Source organism: Festucalex cinctus, chromosome 12 (genome assembly GCF_051991245.1).
Source record: "Festucalex cinctus isolate MCC-2025b chromosome 12, RoL_Fcin_1.0, whole genome shotgun sequence".
NCBI lineage: Eukaryota > Metazoa > Chordata > Actinopteri > Syngnathiformes > Syngnathidae > Festucalex > Festucalex cinctus.
In genome coordinates, this window is record NC_135422.1 from 3,603,514 (window position 1) to 3,622,311 (window position 18,798).

Here is an 18,798-nt window from a genome sequence, read left to right on the forward strand (position 1 = left end):
GACGATTATTGAATAACAGGAAACAACGCACTAAGCATTGCCGGAAGTGGATTTTCATCCGTCAATGTAATTGTCAAGAACCGGATATGTACCACTGGACCTGCTCATGCATTTCACTGACATATGATGAAAACAGTGACAGACGCACCACCGAGTACTTCCACTTTTCGTGGAGTTGCGGCCGAGCCACTCTTTTACTACTGCAGTATACACTTACCAGGTATGCTAACGTCCTCGCACAAGCCTTCTCTCTTCTGGCTTTGTCCTAATACTGTTAGCTGGCCGTCATATAGAGCTCGGGTTGACGACAGACTGTGATGAGAATGTTTTCCTTCTGTTGTAAATTCCTCGTTATTGCTACGTTGATGCAACCGTTCGTTTAGTGCTCAGTTTGTTTATTTGGTGTCAGGCATGTTGTTAGACAGCTAAGGGGTCCTTTGGTGCCCCATTTTACATGAAGCAGGTTATTGAACAGCTAAGGGGGTCCTAAAAAGTGGCAGTATTGAGTCTATTGGCCATGTGGGGCAGTATTCCCGACAGTTATAACCCGTGTGCACATATTACAGTATATGTGGCGACATTGGTGAGAAAAAACATAAGAAGCAATGTCAAACGGAAAATAGTAAAAAGTAAATTAGTATGACAGAAGCGTGGTTAAAAAAAACGTTGACGGACTGACGATTGCTGATTGACGGATGCTCAAAATTCATCGACGTGCCCACCTCAATAAATAAAAATAAAAGGTAATGTTGAGTGATGATATTGTGTATTTGTACTGTAAAGCATTGTCGTTGGGCTCAGGAATCTAAAAACTGTGAATGTAATCCCACAGAATGAAGAGAATTATATAATGCTCCGAAATAGTTCTGGACATTATTGTATGGTTTTTTTTGTTTTTTTTTTATACATTTGACAATGAATGGTGAGAGGAATTTGGTAATGCTGCACGACAACTTCAGTTATTCAAACTGTGCCATACCTCACACTATGTATTTGAGCCAATTCCTAATTTCTGCCTTATAATTAGTGCAATTAAAAGTGCTTACATAGTCACTGACTGCACAATTCTATTAAGAGTAGCGGAACCGCTGAAAAGCCAGATCAATCACAAGATATATCTTTGCTATGTGTCCAATTAATAGGCTCCACATGCCCACTGAAGTCTGTGCTCTAATAAAGCACACTGGAACAAAAGGAACCTTTTGAGCTGAGCATCAGTGAGCTTCCAGAAAAAGATTTTTTTTTTTCTTTTTTTTTTTCTTCTGTGCACTTCATGAAAGTTTGCTAAATTGGCTGAGGCAGAAAGATTTTAAAGTGATGGGAAGTTAATTGGTTGTATTGTTGTATCCGTTTTGTCATTTCAGCAGCAAAAGCCCATTTTTCTTTTTCCTTCTCATCCACATCCAACTTTTCATTTACAAAACATCTATGCCAACGGAATGTATTATAATGTTCTCCGATATTTTACTGCTTTTTTTTTTTTTTAATCAAATGAAATGGAATTGAACTGTGTTAAATAACTGACCATATTATTAAAGACAGACCAAAATTCAAATCAGAGATTGTAAAATATCTGCTTTCAACTAAATGCTGACAATTGTGGAAAAATATGGCTGCTGTTTTTTTTTTTTAAATTATTATTATTATTATTTATTTTAGTTATGTTTTTACAGTTTACATCATAAAATCATGGCGTTTGAACAGGGATGTGTGTTGACGATGTTCTCGAGAAAATCGTTTGTGTTATTGTGGGAATGCTGAAGCATTCCCACAATATGTTATTGTGATTTTTATTCTCCACACTTTTTTGCCACGCAACAACTCTCACATAATACTTCCAATTTACATTGTTCAAATTTCAACTAGCTTCAAAAAATTCACGCCTCCCGGGGTATATATCGTCTGATTCCACATTACTTACAGTATTTACACAATTTAACATTTAATATCAACTTTTCCCCATTCATTTTCAATGGGACAGACATTGTATCACTTTCCAGGCCCAACTTCCATACATAATTAATATTAATCCATAAATAATTTCATAATTTATCTCTCAATTGGCTTCATAAGCATTCCACATGCCTTCAAATCTTAACATTCAGCTTTCGGCATTCCCACGCAATTTCTCAGGAAATTGCACTTAGTCTAGTTAGCATTATAAGTGATGGGCAATGCTACAAAGAAATGTCACAAACAAATGCCCAAAACGGTTAAGAACAAAAGGGGCTATGGTATGTCTTGAGTAATCCCTCAACCACTCTGGGTTTTCATTATTTTTCTTATTCCTTGGTTTCTCCGAAGTGACAGTGCCAATAATGTCTTGTTTGCAGTCCATCGTCCTTTCCCTTTCATTTACATATCTTTAATAGCCTGCTGCAAAACAAAGTGCTGCATATCCTTTATGGTGATAAATCCAGCTCGGGGAGAAAGACTCTTAATGGCGTGTCACTCAACTACCCCCCCACCTCACCAGCATGTTAGCCAGTCCTGATAGAGTGGTGCTAACAGAGATGGAGTGCTTTGACTCACTGCCTTGTGTTTGTCAGCCTTGCTAATACCCATGCTAGTTGTTTGCGCTTGAGAGAGAAAGTGAGAAGAAGATTAAATCCCTTGCTGGCTATTATTGGCATTGCTTTTACTCACTGTTAATTGATGTGTCTTCAAGGTCACATGGCTTGGCAAAGAAATGCTGCTGCATTTGCTTACCACCGTCATGCAAGCTCATTTACACTTTTATATCTTAAAGGTAGTTGGGATTTGGAGTAGAAATGAAAAAAAAACACACAAAAAATGGGAGGGTAGCCCACTCTGTAAGAACTTATCTTGGGGACCTAAAGGCACAGGTTTCCTAGTTCACAATATTGAAGCTTGGCTCTTTTCTGGAGTTTTGTTTCTGCCCTTGAGCAAGGCCCCAGTAAATATTATGATAGACCACAGCCTCACTCACTCTGGAAATATTCCCTTTGTGGTCCCCTTTAAGCATTTATCAGGGTTGTAATCTCTCAATGTTCCACACCTGTTTCCATGTTCCAGTCTTTTATTGAGCAGATGAAAACTGACCGTATGCCCGTTGCTTGTTTCTTTCCATTCAAAAATCTGGTTAAACCAGATTTTTTTTAACTTAAAGATGTCCAAAAGGAAATCATCTTAGTAATAAAATGTGAACAGAGACCCTGCAGTATGATATGGTCAAAACAAATTTATAGAACGGAATTGTAGGTATGAAATCACTTTTACCATAAAAAAAAGAAAGAAAGAAAAACATTGAGTGAACTTTGGCCTGTTGAGGTTCCGGTGCCTTATTGTAGTTGTTTATTGTCAGCCTTTGCCCATTACACTGCCTTTCAAGTTGTTCAGATTTATGAATCCATGATGTTCTATTGGGTGAAAATCTGCACAAATCTTCCACACTGCCATTTTTTGGTCACTTTGGTGCGTAAGGTATGGAGAATTGCTGCAGTATGCATTTACACGACAGTGACCTAAAATGGGAATGTTTTTTTTTTATTATTATTATTATTTCTTTGTATTCTTCAATAAACCACATTGTTGATTTTTTTTTCTGTTTATATGCATGCCAAGAGATGTATTTTTTTTTGTCAGGAAACACGACGTACATGTGAACCAATTGCTTGTCCTCCTGGATCTTACAAAAAAAATGCTGTATACTTTGCTGCGTAATCAGATTTGCAAATTTGATCAACACAAATAGAAAAACAATGTTGTGGTCCGTCATTGCCATTTCAAAAAACTCTCATTTCGTAGACAGGCATGAAAACTTGATTTTTGTGTCGGTGCAAGCCTTATCTTGCCTGTCGTGGATCTTCATTGTGGACTCTCGCAATTCTATTTCTGCTTCTGCAATGTCGAAGACTGTGTGCGCACGTCTCCTGCGGCGAATTTAAAGGCCCATTTGTAGCTGTACACAAATATTAGAATTTTCAGTATTTTATAATAAATATAGGACCGGTCTAAAAGGCTGTTGTTGTGGAAAGGACTATCGAAAGAATAGGGATGGGCGAGAACCGATACCAGGAATCAGTATCGGGCCGATACCAGCCTTTTTTCAAGTACTCGAGTACTCGTGACGAGCGATGGCAGAGGGGGAAGACGTTAAGTGAGTCCTCCTTGCCTGTAAGTGGCGCTAGCTTGCAGCAGTTTTTCACCAAAACTTCACCGGTTTGGAAATACTTCAAAATTGTCAATCTTAAACTAAAAGAGCATTTTTGTGTTTTATTTTGAGCGTTAAGACTATTGAAGAGTGACTGTGCTGTTTTGTTTTGGGGGTTTTTTTTGTCAAAATTAAAGGAAATATATTTGTTTAAAAATATCTTTTAGTGATTTTTTTTTATTTGTCAAAATGTACTACTGGTATCGGCAGTTGGTATCGGTATCGGTGAGTACTGAGGGTCTGAGTATCGGTATCGGTCTGAAAAAAAGTGGTATCGAACATCCCTACTAAACAACAACAGTATGTTTTGTTTTTTGTTTTTGTTTGTTTGTTTGTTTGTTTGTTTTTTACCTGTGTCATGTAAACAATCGCTGAATGAGTGTTCACTTTGGATTAAATAACTGCTGAGTAATAATTCCTGTGTCGAGATAGGAGCAGGAATCGTGAATCAAGGTCCTAACTCTCACCACTAGCACCGCATAGCATGCAGCAGCTCCTCTGCACAACTTACGGAGTCTATTTTTGGTCTTCCTGCTGAGTCATGCCCCCTGAATAAGCTTTTTTTTTTTTTTTTCTCACAAGGATGCACCTCTCTTTACGCTCTCTCTCTCTCACACACACACTTTGTTTCCTGTACCTGTACACATACACTTTCCCTGCTTCTTTTCAAACGCATCTCTTTATCATTGGAGGAGTTCATTTTGTGAATGGACAGCTGCATGAGTCATCGATTCCCCGAAGCAGAACAATCTTCACAGATGCGACTTCCCTGGCTATTAATAAACACAACCAAATTCAGGGTGAGGAGGAGGTCAGGATGCATTGAGAGGTTTTGAGGAGCTTGCTTTTATTGGCAAACGACCGCTCTCTTTTCATTTTCGATAGAGGTGTCTCCAGTGATTGTGTTGCTACGGCTGCAATTTAATTAGGCGGAATGCGATTAATTTGGCACCAACCTTTGGGAGGGCATGTGTGGAGGGTGCTTCTCATTGTAGCCCAAAAGAGATCCCAGGAGGCCGTCATTAATTGCCTTGTGTGATGTAAGCATTTGTTTAACAAAAACCTGGAGCGCACAGCTCTTCACTTTTTCCAAGGGTAACCCAATAGCATCACCTATTGTGTGGCCAAGGGCTCTTCCTGTTGCCGTCCTCGCTCAGAGATTTCTGCTTCATCGTTGATCGTAATCCAGCACAATATGGACTAAGATGGTTTTGCATTTAAATGAACGACACTACTCTTTTGCAGGACTCTTGGAAATGTCAAACCTTTGAGGTTTCCATTTTCCTTTGGAATCAAACCTGTCACGAATTGCGAAAAACAGCAAGTTATTAAAAAAAAAAAAAAACACTGTATATGTTAATAGTTATAAAAAAATAAATAAATAAATAAACTTTTTTTAAACATTTAACTTTTATTACATTAATAATATTGCTATTTTTCTACTTGGGAGGCATGGTGGACAAGTGGTTAGCACGTCCGCCTCCCAGTTCTGAGGACTCGGGTTCGAGTCCAGGCTCCGGCCTTCCTGGGTGGAGTTTGCATGTTCTCCCCGTGCCCGCGTGGGTCTTCTCCGGGTACTCCGGTCTCCTCCCACATTCCAAAGACATGCATGGCAGGTTGATTGGGCGCTCCGAATTGTCCCTTAGGTGTGCTTGTGAGTGTGGATGGTTGTTCGTCTCTGTGTGCCCTGTGATTGGCTGGCAACCAGTCCAGGTTGTACCCTGCCTACTGCCCAGAGCCAGCTGAGATAGGCGCCAGCACCCCTCACGACCCTTGTGAGGAATAAGAGGTCAAGAAAATGGATGGATAGATGGATAATATTATCTATTTTCTTGACTAGACTCTGGAAGGAGGCAGGTTAGACCCGATATTGGTAATTTTCCAGATGAATGCAGGCCAGCAGTCACAGCTAACTTAAATCACAGCCAATCAAAGAAAATGGATGGATGGATGGATGGATGGATGGATGGATGGATGGATGGATGGATGGATGGATGGATGGATGGATGGATGGATGGATGGATGGATGGATGGACGGGTTCTACTTTTTTAAACAGTTCTTTTGTGTTTCCACATTTTTAGGTTAAAATTTCACAATTTTGTCTCGTTATTCTCGGCAACTTTTTTTTTTGCTGTCTTGTATTGTTTATTTTTCGTCACTAAAAGCAAAACAAAACCAAAAAAAAAATCAAAACTCTAAGACCATTAGAATAAATGTGATTATGAAATCAAACGAACAACCCTGTTACTCAATTTCATTTTCCCCCCCAAAACTCAACTAATGTCCTAGATAAACACAGGTGTTGCTGATTACATAACTGAAGCTTCTCCAGCAAGCTAGTACGAAGCGCTAATTAATGACATCAGCAACAGCTGTGTTTACACACACTTGTGTCAACATGGCTACCGTGGAAAAGGTCAGTCTGCTGCATTGGTGACAGCTGATCGGATAATAATACCGTACCTTCAAACGACCAACGGTGAAGTGTGAACAATTTGCAAAATGTGTGGACATTACAGGCAGGCACTTAGCGAAGCTTTTGTTTTATCTGAAGAAAGCAACAAGCAATCAACATGAATTAAAAAAAAAAACGCCCAAATCTTTGAGTTGTGCCACTTTAGAGGGGAAATCACTCCCATCCACTATTTAGTGCACTGTACAGTAAGTAATTAGTTAGCTGCAATTTTTGTGTTTGTGTTTTGTGTTGATTATTTTTATTTTTATTTGATCAGGGGCACTTCTTTCTGTCCCCTTTCATTTCTTTTTAAAAGAATGAAATAAAAAATTTTAATTGAATTGAAATTGAAAGTAATTTTACTATAGTTAGTTTTAAAATCAAGTAATGAGTAAAATTACCGTATTTTCCTAAGAGCCTTCATTTTTTTTCAAAAGCTGACCATGCGTTTTATAATCCAGTGCGCCTTATATATGGATCAATATTGAGCCGCAACAGGTCTCGCTGTCAAGACGCTATCGGTGACCCTGCACGATCGGTGACGCGCATGCGCAGAAGATCCCGCCATCTTGGATCGCTAGCTAATGCTAATACTTTACCTCAGAGAAAATAATAAAACAGCTGTTTATTCATTTTGGGAGTGAATGGAGTTGTCAGAAAGCTGGTTTGTCATCTATTAATAAAGTTTGACTGACCTATCTGACGGTTTTGTTGACATTCCCTTTAGCGCAGCACCATCTAATGGATGCATAACGTAACCCCAGCCTCTACTGTAGCGCCTTATATATGGAAAAAGTTTTAAAATATGTCATTCGTTGAAGGTGCGCCTTATAGTGCGGAAAATACGGTAACTGGGTTACTTTTTAAAGCAAGTAATGAGTAAAGTAATTACGTTCATTTTCCAAGATAACCGTGGCAACGCTGACGACACCAGATGAGTACGCATGGTAAATGTACCTTCTTCCACATCTGGGTGGAAGAGCATTTAATTTTTCCGCCTGCCTTTCTATAAATGGCTGGTATAGATAGATGAACAAATATTATTTGTGGTAAATAAGTAATTTAAAGTGTAATTTCAGAATTTAGATCATATCCTGACTTAGGCACGAGTGATTTTTGTTACATTTACATTCCGTGCGCTGTTATTTTACGTGTCTTCTTTCGCAGCCATCAGCTACACGCCAAGCTACAAGAAACCCCCACCGCCCGTCCCGCCCCGCACCACCTCCAAGCCGCTCATCTCCATCACAGCCCAAAGCAGCACAGAGTCCACCCAGGACGCCTACCACGAGGGGCGGCACCCCCACGGCGGCATGTGGGGCCCCGACGGCCTCACCCTGGGCCTGAGCCCCGGCAGGGCCCTCTATAACTCGGTCGACAGCCTGGATAGCGCCAAGGCTGTCACGATAGCCATGGAGGCGGCTGGCGTCATGGCTGGGAAGAGGCACCCGTCCACAGACAGCCACAGCTCCGTCCTCACCTGTGACAAGGCCGTCCTGGTGTCAAAGGCTGAGGAGTACCTGAAGACGCCTCGATCCTCCATCGGAATACAGGTCAGTCTTGGTTTTTTTTTTCCTCCTTGCCAGGGGCTCTTCAAAGAAGGCCGCAAATCTTTCACGAGTTGATACAGGCGCGCGAGAGAAGACGAGTTCTCGATTCAGCCGCTAAAAATAGGCCCAGTGAGTCATCATCGCGCCATCCATCAATTAGGATTCAACTCGTGCGATCGCTTGTTTCTCGTGAACGGTTCCCTCCAGGCTTCGTTCACTCCATCTCCATTTAGGTTTGCATTTGAGCGGTTAATTTGCAAAAAAAAAAAAACAAACGCACCAAAGCCCAACTCGCAATGAATGAACAATGACTAAAAATCTGCTTTCTTTAATGATTGCCCTTCTGTCCTTTTTTTTCTTTTCTTTTTTTTTTTACTTCTCATTAGTCCTCATTAGCCCTTTGAGTTAAAGTGATTGAAAATGCCTTTGCCATTTTTATTCACCCCCAGCATGACTTTCTACTTAGTTTTTCCTTTTGTTACACATTTGCATTCCTTTACCTAAATATAATACACATCTGCTTGTCATCTCACGCTCCAGACCATCAAAGTCAACAAAGAATTTAATAACACACCACAATTGTATTATTTATTGTAACGTATTTAAGTGATCACATAAAGCAGTGGGTCTCAAATGGGGGTACGAGTACCCCTGGGGGTACGTGAGATTTTAGAATATATTTAAAAAGTAAATGTAAATATTTATTTAAAAAAAAAAAAAAAAAAAAAAAAAGCTCATATAATCCATTTTATATTCATTGAATTTCAGTGTCCTAAAAACCCAGCATTCCTCCCATAGCAGAATGGTTTGACCCAACTTGCCTTATGCAACCGAGAATCACCTGTCAATCACTTGAAAACGTTAATTAAAATTCAGTTAATTGTTTCTTTTTGAGAACAGAGCTTTACTATGATCCCAAAAGATCAAAATTTATGTAATAATCTGTAAGTATACAATATTTATTTATTTATTTATTTATCCATTTATTTATTTATTTATTTATCTATTTATTTATTTATTTATTTATTTATTTATTTTGTTATATAATTTTTAGTTCCAAATAGTTCAAGAGACCACATAAATCCGAATACAGTTCCAACGTTTCGTAAAAACACAGACAATAGTATAGCAATATGGAGTCAAAGCATCTTCAAACTCCTTAAGAACTCGCGTACGACTCTTCCATTCTACTTTTTACAAGGGCGACTATATGAAGGCGATGTTTTTAAAAGTTATCAAAGCTGTTTAGATCCACCACCATTCCTGTAAACTGCCGTGGAAACAAACACACGGCGGCTGTGAGAGCGAGGAATCTCGTTGACTCAACACGCGGTTTATATGGCGTCACAAGTGGCCATCTTATCCCATGAGCAAGGGCGGCCATAACCCTTGAAGCAGTGGATAAAAACATGTTTCATACCAGTCAGGCCTCAATGTTTTATTATGACCTCGTCTAACTGAACCAAAAGTTGATAGTTTTCTCCTATGTTGGGGCGCAAATGATTTCTCATCGTGTTCTAATTCGAGCTGAGTTACCTCACTCGAAACGGTATTCCTGCAAGATAGTGCAGCTAAATGATGGAATTTATTTAGGGTTGGGTTTAAGCCTTCTTCATAAATTTCCCCCATATCACTTTTTTTTTAAGCTCATTTCTGTCAAAGCAACACATTTGTAGTCTTTTAACTTTCACCTTGTCAAAATGATCTCAGCAACTTGAATGCCACGTTATAAGCATTAGCTGCAGAATTGGCATTTCATCGGAGTCACATCAAATTTGAGGGTCAAAACTTTTAACCTTTCACAGTCATCATCTGCTAAGTGTCACCATTGCTGTTTGAGTGCCTGAAATGTAATAATGTAGGTGGTATGGCTAAAATTAAAAATGACTCATTGTTCATCCTTTTGTTTTTATTTGTTTTGCTTATTCTATTCCCATTTCAGACTTTCTACCAAAATAACAAAATATTTTTATCATCCACGTCATGTGTATAGTTTGACTTCACTTGCATTTGAATCACGTCACGTTCCAAAGCAATTTAGCCTCATTGTGATATAAGGGTGTGAATTGCCTAGTACCTGACGATTCGATTCGTATCACGATTCACAGGTCACGATTCGATTCGATACCGATTAATCCGAATTTATAAGTCGATTGTTGCGATTTTTTTTTTTATTCAAATTTAGAAAATACTAATCAGTAAGCTTGTAGAGTGTAAGATTTATATGAAAATGTATTATTTATTGATCTGAAATTTCAGTCTTATAGAGGTTGTAATCTGTTTCATGTTTGAACAGCATTAAAATAAAATATTAAGGCTGAATGTTCCGTTCATATAACATTCTTCCATGCTCAAGGTGTGAATCCTAACCCGAAGTCAGACGTTTTGTTGAATATTTTCCCATTAAAAATGGAAGTTTAAAAATCGATTCACACACACACACAAAAAAAAAAAAAAAAAAAAAAAAGGCAATGATGATAAGACGTTGAATCGGTAAGACTACCGAATGAACAATTCTGAGCTCTTTAAAAAAAAAAAAAAAAAAAAAAAAAAAATGATTTTTTTTTATTGAATCGATTCGAGAATCGCGCGATGTAGTATCGCGATATATCGCCGAATCGATTTTTTTTTAACACCCCTATTGTGATAAAAGTGTCCGAGCCGAAGGTTTATGAATTTCTTCCACACGTCTTGCATTGCGCTGCTCTGTTATTGCTCTGTGTACGAGCCATCGTACAGAAAAGTGAATTCAAGTGAGCAAAAGGGGGACAAAATGGTACATTGCCTTCCAGCAGAGTCCATATGTCTCAATATCCACACGCCGTGAGGGCTTTCTTCTCCAGACAGAGGCACAAAATGCTCAGTGGCCGCTCGGGAGGGCGGACAGACCGAGTTATTGTGACATCGAGCCAACAGGAAATTATGAGCACTCCACAAAGAACGCAAAAAGAATTAGATAAGAAGGAAATGAGTCAACACAGAAGAGAGACGGACTGTAAGGAGATGGCAACGTGGTCAATCACGGCCCTCCTGGGAATGCTACAGACAGGATATCTCTGTTTCTATGACACCTGTTTAGTTTTTTTAGCTAGCTCTCAATCATTGGCCGGCTGGCAGTCATTCTGCAGTGTTAGTGAGGAAGTGTTTCTATCCTTCTAATGAATGTAAATTCAATATTGTCTCTAATTTTAGCTCTTGTTTGCTCTGAACACAGAGCTTGTCTCCATCTTTAACTCATTCACTCCCAGCCATTTTCACATTTCGCAATCCCGTTAGCTGTTTTACTGAATTTTGACTGATTTTGCAAGGCCCACAGAATATTGTGTTCTATTGCTATAAAAGCAATCAAAAGAAAGATTCAAGTCTCTTCTTTCATCAGGAAAAATAAGTATGTTTCTATCTTTTCCCGTTTTGCAGCAAAAGAGAGCTAAGTTTCATCAGTTTTCACAAATCTATTCATAATTGTAAGTAATTTAGCTTTTTTTTCTACATGGCCCTGGTTGATCTCCTTTGCTCTGCTGCCACCTGCTGGCCGTTTGTGTAATAACTACCATTTCTGAAACCGTTCTTTGCAGTTGAGAGGCTGAATCAAAGCCTTCTGTATGCTCTAGCATAAAAAAAACAACAACAACAACAAAACGTATAAATACGTCTTTGGGACACTTAGAACATTTAAAAAAAACATATTTACACGTTATTAGGAGCAAATGAGTTAAGGACTGAGATTCTCTTTGTGATATTCTCTACCTGTCGTATGACTCGGGATGTAACGATCAGCGCGATATCGTGATATTAAAAACCGTCGTCGTCATGTTCACCATATTTAAATGCAATGCATCTGTTAAAAAAAAAAAAGTCAGGTTGATTTCCATTTGTGCAGTTCAAGCACACTGGTGGCTAGTTTTTATAGTGCAATTTAATTTTCATTAGGGATGATTTGGCCCTTCTATGTTTAAAATATACACTAATTGTCAGATGAAGGGGAACCTAATATGCCTGTCAAGCAAGTCAATATGTGGAAGAACTCAATGTGCGCGTGCATTAACAACATATCATAATAATAATAATAACATAACATTGGTGTTATGTACAAAAGCACAATATTGTGCTTTTTTTTTTTTTTTTTTTTTACAATATTGTGACCTTTATAAATATCGCCAACCTCCCCACAAAATCGTGATAATATCGTATCGTGACGTTTGGATATCGTTACATCCCTACTTATGATTGCATGGATTCATGCAACTTTTATCAGTAATACAAGTTTGGACTTGGGGTGTCAGGAGGTTAAAATTTTTAATCGTAATTAATTGCGTGACTTCAATGGTTAACTCATGATTAATAGCAAATTTTAGGACTATTCTAAATGCACAATATTTTTTTATATAGTTTTCATGCTCTTGTTAATTAACATAAAAGGTGGGGAAATTTTTAAACTAATATAACTATGGCTGCATCTTCTAGTCATTGATACAGTCATTGCATAATAATTCATAAAATTGAGTTAAAATTAAAACAATGTATTATAAAAAAAGAAACGAGTGTGATATTGATTTGTTGTGAGGTCATTTTTCTGCCACTAGATGGCATAATTGCATTTGTAAGACGTTGGAGGCAGCTCAGTGCATTTTTCTTTTCATATTTAGAGCTTTCTAGTCTTTAAAATCAAGAAACTTGTGAAATTCTGCACATTTTTAAAATTGTAAAATACAATTTGACCCTAGTCTCCACAAATATATGCATTATTATTAAATTTATTATTGCTGCAGGCTTTCCAAGTAAGTGAAATCAAAAGATTTGTGCTGTTAAAGGAACTTTAAATGAACTCAAAATGAACATGGAGACATTAATCAGTGGTATCCCCAGCATGACATTTAAAAATGCTAAGCTAGGCATTTGTAGTATTTTGGGTTAGTTTTTGTTGCTTTCATTGTTTGTTTTGTTTTTTGTTTTTTTTATATGAACTCAAACATTTCAGGTGAAAGCAAGCAAGCAAGCAAACAGGCCCCAAAGAAAGCAACCGTGTTGTCTTTGAAACCTCCATAAATCACAAGATATTTACCGACCAGCTTTTAAGCCCAGTCCCAGTTCAATAAAGACACGAGCAATGGGCGCTAGCTTCCATAATGACAGCAATATTTGGCTTGTATTGACTCTGTGCATTAGGTGGAAGCCACAACAGACTCGGAATCTGAAAGCAAAGGCTGCAGGGAATATCATTCGGTTGGAATCCAGGTGGAGGATGACAAGAAAGGGTAAGCGGACGCTTTTGAATCGTGACGTCGCCGACAGTCGACGACTGTCACTTTCACGGTTTGTTTTGTACGGAACAGGATGAGGGCCAGTGAAGACGGAGAAAAAAAAAAAAACGTTTGGCAGGATTCTCACTTGAGTCTCATGTTTTTCACTTTAAAGTCAGAATTCTGAGAAAGTGAGAATCCTGCCAAACTTTTTTTTTTTTTAAGTCAGAATTCGGACTTCAAAATGAAAATTCTCACTTTATTCTCAGAATGTTCACTTTAACTCTTTGGCCGCCAAAAACGTTTAATAATGATCAGTAAAATCACGACGTATGTTGCCATAAACGTTAAATAACGTCAACAAAATTTTTGTATTTTCATATATAAGTGCAGCGCTGCCTGGTCAAAGGGTTGTGGAATCTAAAACACTCTAAACTATGGCCAGCAGATGGAAGCATTGTATCTCTTTTCGTCAATGATCAAAGCCTCTGTCATATCAAAGTTTTTCTTTGATAATGTGTGGCAGTAAAAGAGTTAATCACAGAATTCTGACTTAACGTGATAATTCTGACTTTATTCTCAGAATTCTTAAATCGGAATTCTTACTTTAACGTCAGAATTCTCATTTAACTCTTTGACCGCCAAAAACGTTAAATAACGTGTAGGAAAATCACGATGTATGCCGCCATAAACGTTAAATGATGTCAACTAAGTTGTTTTTTTTTTGTTTGTTTTGTTTTTTATCAATGGGCAGTTCACCGTCTAAGTGCAGCACGCGCTGCCTGGTCAATGAGTTGTGGAATAAAAAACACTCACTATCTATGGCCAGCAGATGGCCTCGTTGTATCTCTTTTAAATGGGCTCATTGCGTATGAAATTACAATGAAACATGATGAAATTGAACGTTTTCAAGGATAATATAAATTATCAATGCCTTTGTCGTATTAAAGGGGTTTTTTTTTATAACGTGTGGCAGTAAAAGTTAGTGCTACTATTCTTACTTTAAAGTCAGAATTCTGACATTAGAGCCAGAATTGTACTTTAAAGTCAGAATTCTCACTTTATTCTCAGAATTCTGACTTTAAAGTGAGAATTCTCTCTTTATTCTCAGGATTCTCACTTTGTAGTGAGAATTCTGACTTTATTCTCAGAATTTCTACTTTAATCACAGAATTCTGACTATAATCTCAGAATTCTGACTTTATTAGTGCTTCTATTATTCTCACTTTAACTCATTCACTGCCATTGACGGAAAAAGACGTCAAATGATGCATTTTTTTCTGGTCTGGCAATGAATATGTTAAAAAAAAAGAAAAGGAAAAAAGAAAACTCAGCCTTTTAGCATTGACTAACTCATTTTATCAAATGCACAGATGTGAAGAGTGATGCAATCCATTTGGGCAGTGGCGTAGTTAGGACTATTTGGTGGAGGGGGGGTGGTTGTCAGACAGAAGCCCCCTTAAATATTGTTAAGCTACATTATTTTTTTTAAACGTGGTAAAAATCAATGAAGAAATTATAAATTGTTGATATAATGTATAGCAGGGGTGTCCAAACTTTTTCCTCTGAAGGCCACATACAGAAAAATAGAAAGATGCAAGGGCCACTTTGATTTTTTTTTTTAAAGTTATTTATTAACACATTCATTGCCAGACCAGAAAAAAAAATGCATCATTTGACATCTTTTTCCGTCAATGGCAGTGAATGAATTCTGAGATTAAAGCGAGAATTATACTTTAAAGTCAGAATTCTCACTTTATTCTCAGAATTCTGAATTTAAAGTGAGAATTCTGATTTTAATCTCAGAATTCTGACGTTAAAGTCTGAAAATAAAGTCAGAATCCTGGCAACCTTTTTTTTTTTTCCTCTTCACTGGCCCTAATCCTCTTCCGTAGTTTTGTCTCTTGTAGTTATGTATACAGTATATTGAAAAATAATCATAATTCTCAATGCAATTGTACCACCTCGGCCTTCAGCCAACGCCGCTTCAAGCGCTCCAACAGCGTGACGACGGCAGTGCAGGCCGACATGGAGCTGGAAGGCTTCCCCACCATGGAGGACAAGGGCCTGCAGTTCGGCGGCGGCTTCCAGCGCCACTCGGAGCCCAGCACGCCCACCCAGTACGGAGCCGTGCGAACCGTGCGCACCCAGGGCCTCTTCAGCTACCGCGAGGACTACCGGGCCCCGGCTGAGCCCCCCAGCCCCAGAGAGACTACGAGCGAGCCCACGTGGCAGCTGGAGCCCCCCTCCCCGCAGGAGAATGCAGTCACATCTGGCGAGTCGGGGCGCAGCTCCCCGTCGCTGCGGAGGGACGGGAGCTGGTTCATGCAGCTGCTCCACACCGAGACCAAGAGGATAGAGGGCTGGTGTAAGGAGATGGAGGCGGAAGCTGAAGAAAATGACTTGTCAGAGGAGAGTGAGTGACTCAAACTTGCTTTCCATATAGTAAAACGTGTCCATGTTAATTACAATATCAAGTATGTTGACTTTGTGTTACAGTCTTGGGAAAAATCCGAAGTGCTGTGGGGAGCGCTCAGCTGCTCATGTCACAGAAATTCCAGCAGTTCTATTGGCTCTGTCAGCAAAATCTGGTAAGTATGTCAACTTTCAGGTGACAGGTGTCACAACTAGGGGTGTGCTCCAAAAAATCGATACGGCAATATATCGTTGTCGCCCTCAATACAATACTCCTGATGCTGCGTCATCAGTAGGTGAATGGGTAGTCAAAATGTAAAGCGCTTCATTCATTTGCTCCCAATAACGTGTAAATACGTTTTTTTTGTAATGTTCTAAGTGTCCCAAAGACGTATTTATACGTTTTGTTTTTTTGTTTTTTTTATGCAAGAGCATACAGAAGGCTTTGATGCAGCCTCAGAATCAATATTGCTCGTTATCTTTAACTCATTCACTCGCCGCCATTTTCACATTTCGCAATCCCGTTCGCTCCCGGCTGTTTTACTAGATTTTGACTGATTTTGCAAGGCCCACAGAATATTGTGTTCTATTGCTATAAAGGCATGGAATCTATCACAAGAAAGATTAAAGTCTCTTCTTTCATCAGGAAAAAAAAGTATCTTTCTATCTGTTTCCGTTTTGCAGCAATTAGCATTAGAAGAGAGCTAAATTTTATCAGCTTTCACAAATCTATTTAAAATTGTAAGTAATTTTTTAGATGCTCCTGGTTAAGCTCCTTTGCTCTGCTGCCACCTGCTGGCCGTTTGTGTAATAACTACCATTTCTGCAACCGTTCTTTGCAGTTCAGAGGCTGCATCAAAGCCTTATGTTTACTCGAGCATTAAAAAAAACAAAAAAAACAAACAAAGAAAAACGTATAAATACATCTTTGGGACACTTAAAACAAAAAAAAACATATTTACACGTTATTGGGAGCAAATGAGTTAAATAGGCAGTTAACGTTTGCCTTTGCAGCTTACATTGTACCTAAAAAATAAAACGTCTGCATGTGGTGAAGACTATCTTGAGACATTTTCGAGCAACATAGAGCACACAAAAAAATGAGAATAATGGCTGAAGCATAAAACTAATAAAAACGAAATATTAAAATTTAAACAAGTTTTTATAAAAGTCAGAGACGGGTTTAAGGGAAGTCTTAAACCGTAAACCGCGTCACCGTTCCCAAGTTATTCGGTAACTTCAGCCATTTTAATCTGTTGTCGTTACAAAACTGCAATGCGCATTGACACACTAAACAGACTCAATCAACCCCACTGAAAGCAATTGATTTTGGAAAGCAACAAAAAATGAGAATCAATACCTATGTGGGACATTTCTATTCTTCTTAAAAGCTTTGGGCGGGGAAACTACATGATAGGATGGATGTAAGTTTGGATGATGATGATGATGATGATGATGATGCCATACGCTGAATACAAAAGAAGCTCACACAAAAGCCGTGGGTCAATACGCGTAAATACGTCTTCCATTCAGTGCCAGTTGCACGTGGACAAGTTGGGCAATAGTTGCGAGACGTTGATACGAATTAGATGTGAGCCAGTGAGAATTTTTGCACATTTTTTTTCCTTAAATAAAATACTTTTTGAAAGTAATAAAAATGCATTTCATAAAATATTTCATTCATAATGACTGTGGCTTAATTGATCATATGGATGTACAAAATTTATAATCCTTGTGAGGATAACAATTGAAATGCTTTAAACAATTCACTAAGTCAATATTTATTTTTAAAAAAAAGAAAAAAGAAAAAAGAAAAAAAAGTGGGTTTGGGGAAACTCTAATTAATTAAAGTTTAAATCGTCCACAACAAATAATTCAAATTAATTCAAAAAATCGTTATATCACCCAGGGCTAGTACCACTCTATTCATAATAATAATAATAATAATAATAATAATAATAATAATAATAATAATAATGTTTCACTGTTGGTGAGCTTCGTCCTGTCCATCTGTGGTGGCTTCATGCACAAAGGTGCATACGCCTTATTTTTACTGAAAATGTAAAAATTTGTCGGGCCATATTTCCCAAATCCCTGCTCCGATTGACCTAATATTCCATATTTAGTGTTTTGCCATCACTATCAACAAGTACACCAAGTTTCATTCAAATCAAAATCTGCTTTGGATTGCTGATTTGGCATGGAACCATTCGATTATGTTATCCTGGCGTGAATGTGAGTCCAAATGTTTTGTTAGTCCATTTTTTGCCCTGCGGTTGGCTGGCAACCCGTCCAGGGCGCCACTAATGATCATCACCTTGTCGTCACTGATTCCTGTAGGACCCCAGCGCCATGCCGCGGCCGACCTCGCAGGACCTGGCTGGCTTCTGGGACCTGCTGCAGCTCTCCGTCGATGACGTCACCGTGAAGTTTGAGCAGCTGCAGCAGATCAAGAGCAACAACTGGAGGCCAATGGATAGTCCAGAGAAGAAGGTAATTGGGTGCCGACTCTGAGACCAGGTTGTTTTATTTCACCTGCAAGGGGGGGAGGGGCTATGGGTGGGACTTGATGCCCAAAGTATCCCTTTGTCTATTAATTGTTTTTAATTTTTTTATATTATTATTTTTTTGGTTTGTGAAAGTAAATTTGTTGCTACAAATTTGTTGTTACAAACGAGGCATCTCAGAAAAATGACCAACACAAATCAATATCACACTTTTTTTTTTCTCAGTACATCTTTTTAATTTTAAGTCAATTTTATGAATTATGAAATTGCTGTATCAGTGACTAAAAAATAAAATATTTTTATTAGTTTAATTTCAGTTGATCTATTCTATTACTATTACTATTCTATTAGTTTAATTTGAGTTTAATAGTTTATTTTTTTTCTGTTTTTGTTAGAGTACGAAAACTTAAAAAAATATTTCCTTGTTCATTAAGAACAGAAATAAAAGTTGCGATT

At 38.2% G+C, this 18,798-nt stretch overlaps 1 protein-coding gene across 3 annotated transcripts in view; it reads left to right on the forward strand.

Annotated features, from left to right (window-relative positions):
• Nucleotides 1-18,798, forward strand: part of dlgap2a (discs, large (Drosophila) homolog-associated protein 2a) — a 139,760-nt gene that overhangs the window by 117,096 nt on the left and 3,866 nt on the right. For all 3 annotated transcript variants that reach the window (XM_077538347.1, XM_077538348.1, XM_077538349.1), the window contains 5 exons: nt 7,798-8,183; nt 13,347-13,435; nt 15,397-15,836; nt 15,920-16,011; nt 18,176-18,328. In XM_077538347.1, the coding sequence (XP_077394473.1) occupies nt 7,798-8,183; nt 13,347-13,435; nt 15,397-15,836; nt 15,920-16,011; nt 18,176-18,328 (1,160 nt within the window). The remainder of the gene's footprint in view (nt 1-7,797; nt 8,184-13,346; nt 13,436-15,396; nt 15,837-15,919; nt 16,012-18,175; nt 18,329-18,798) is intronic.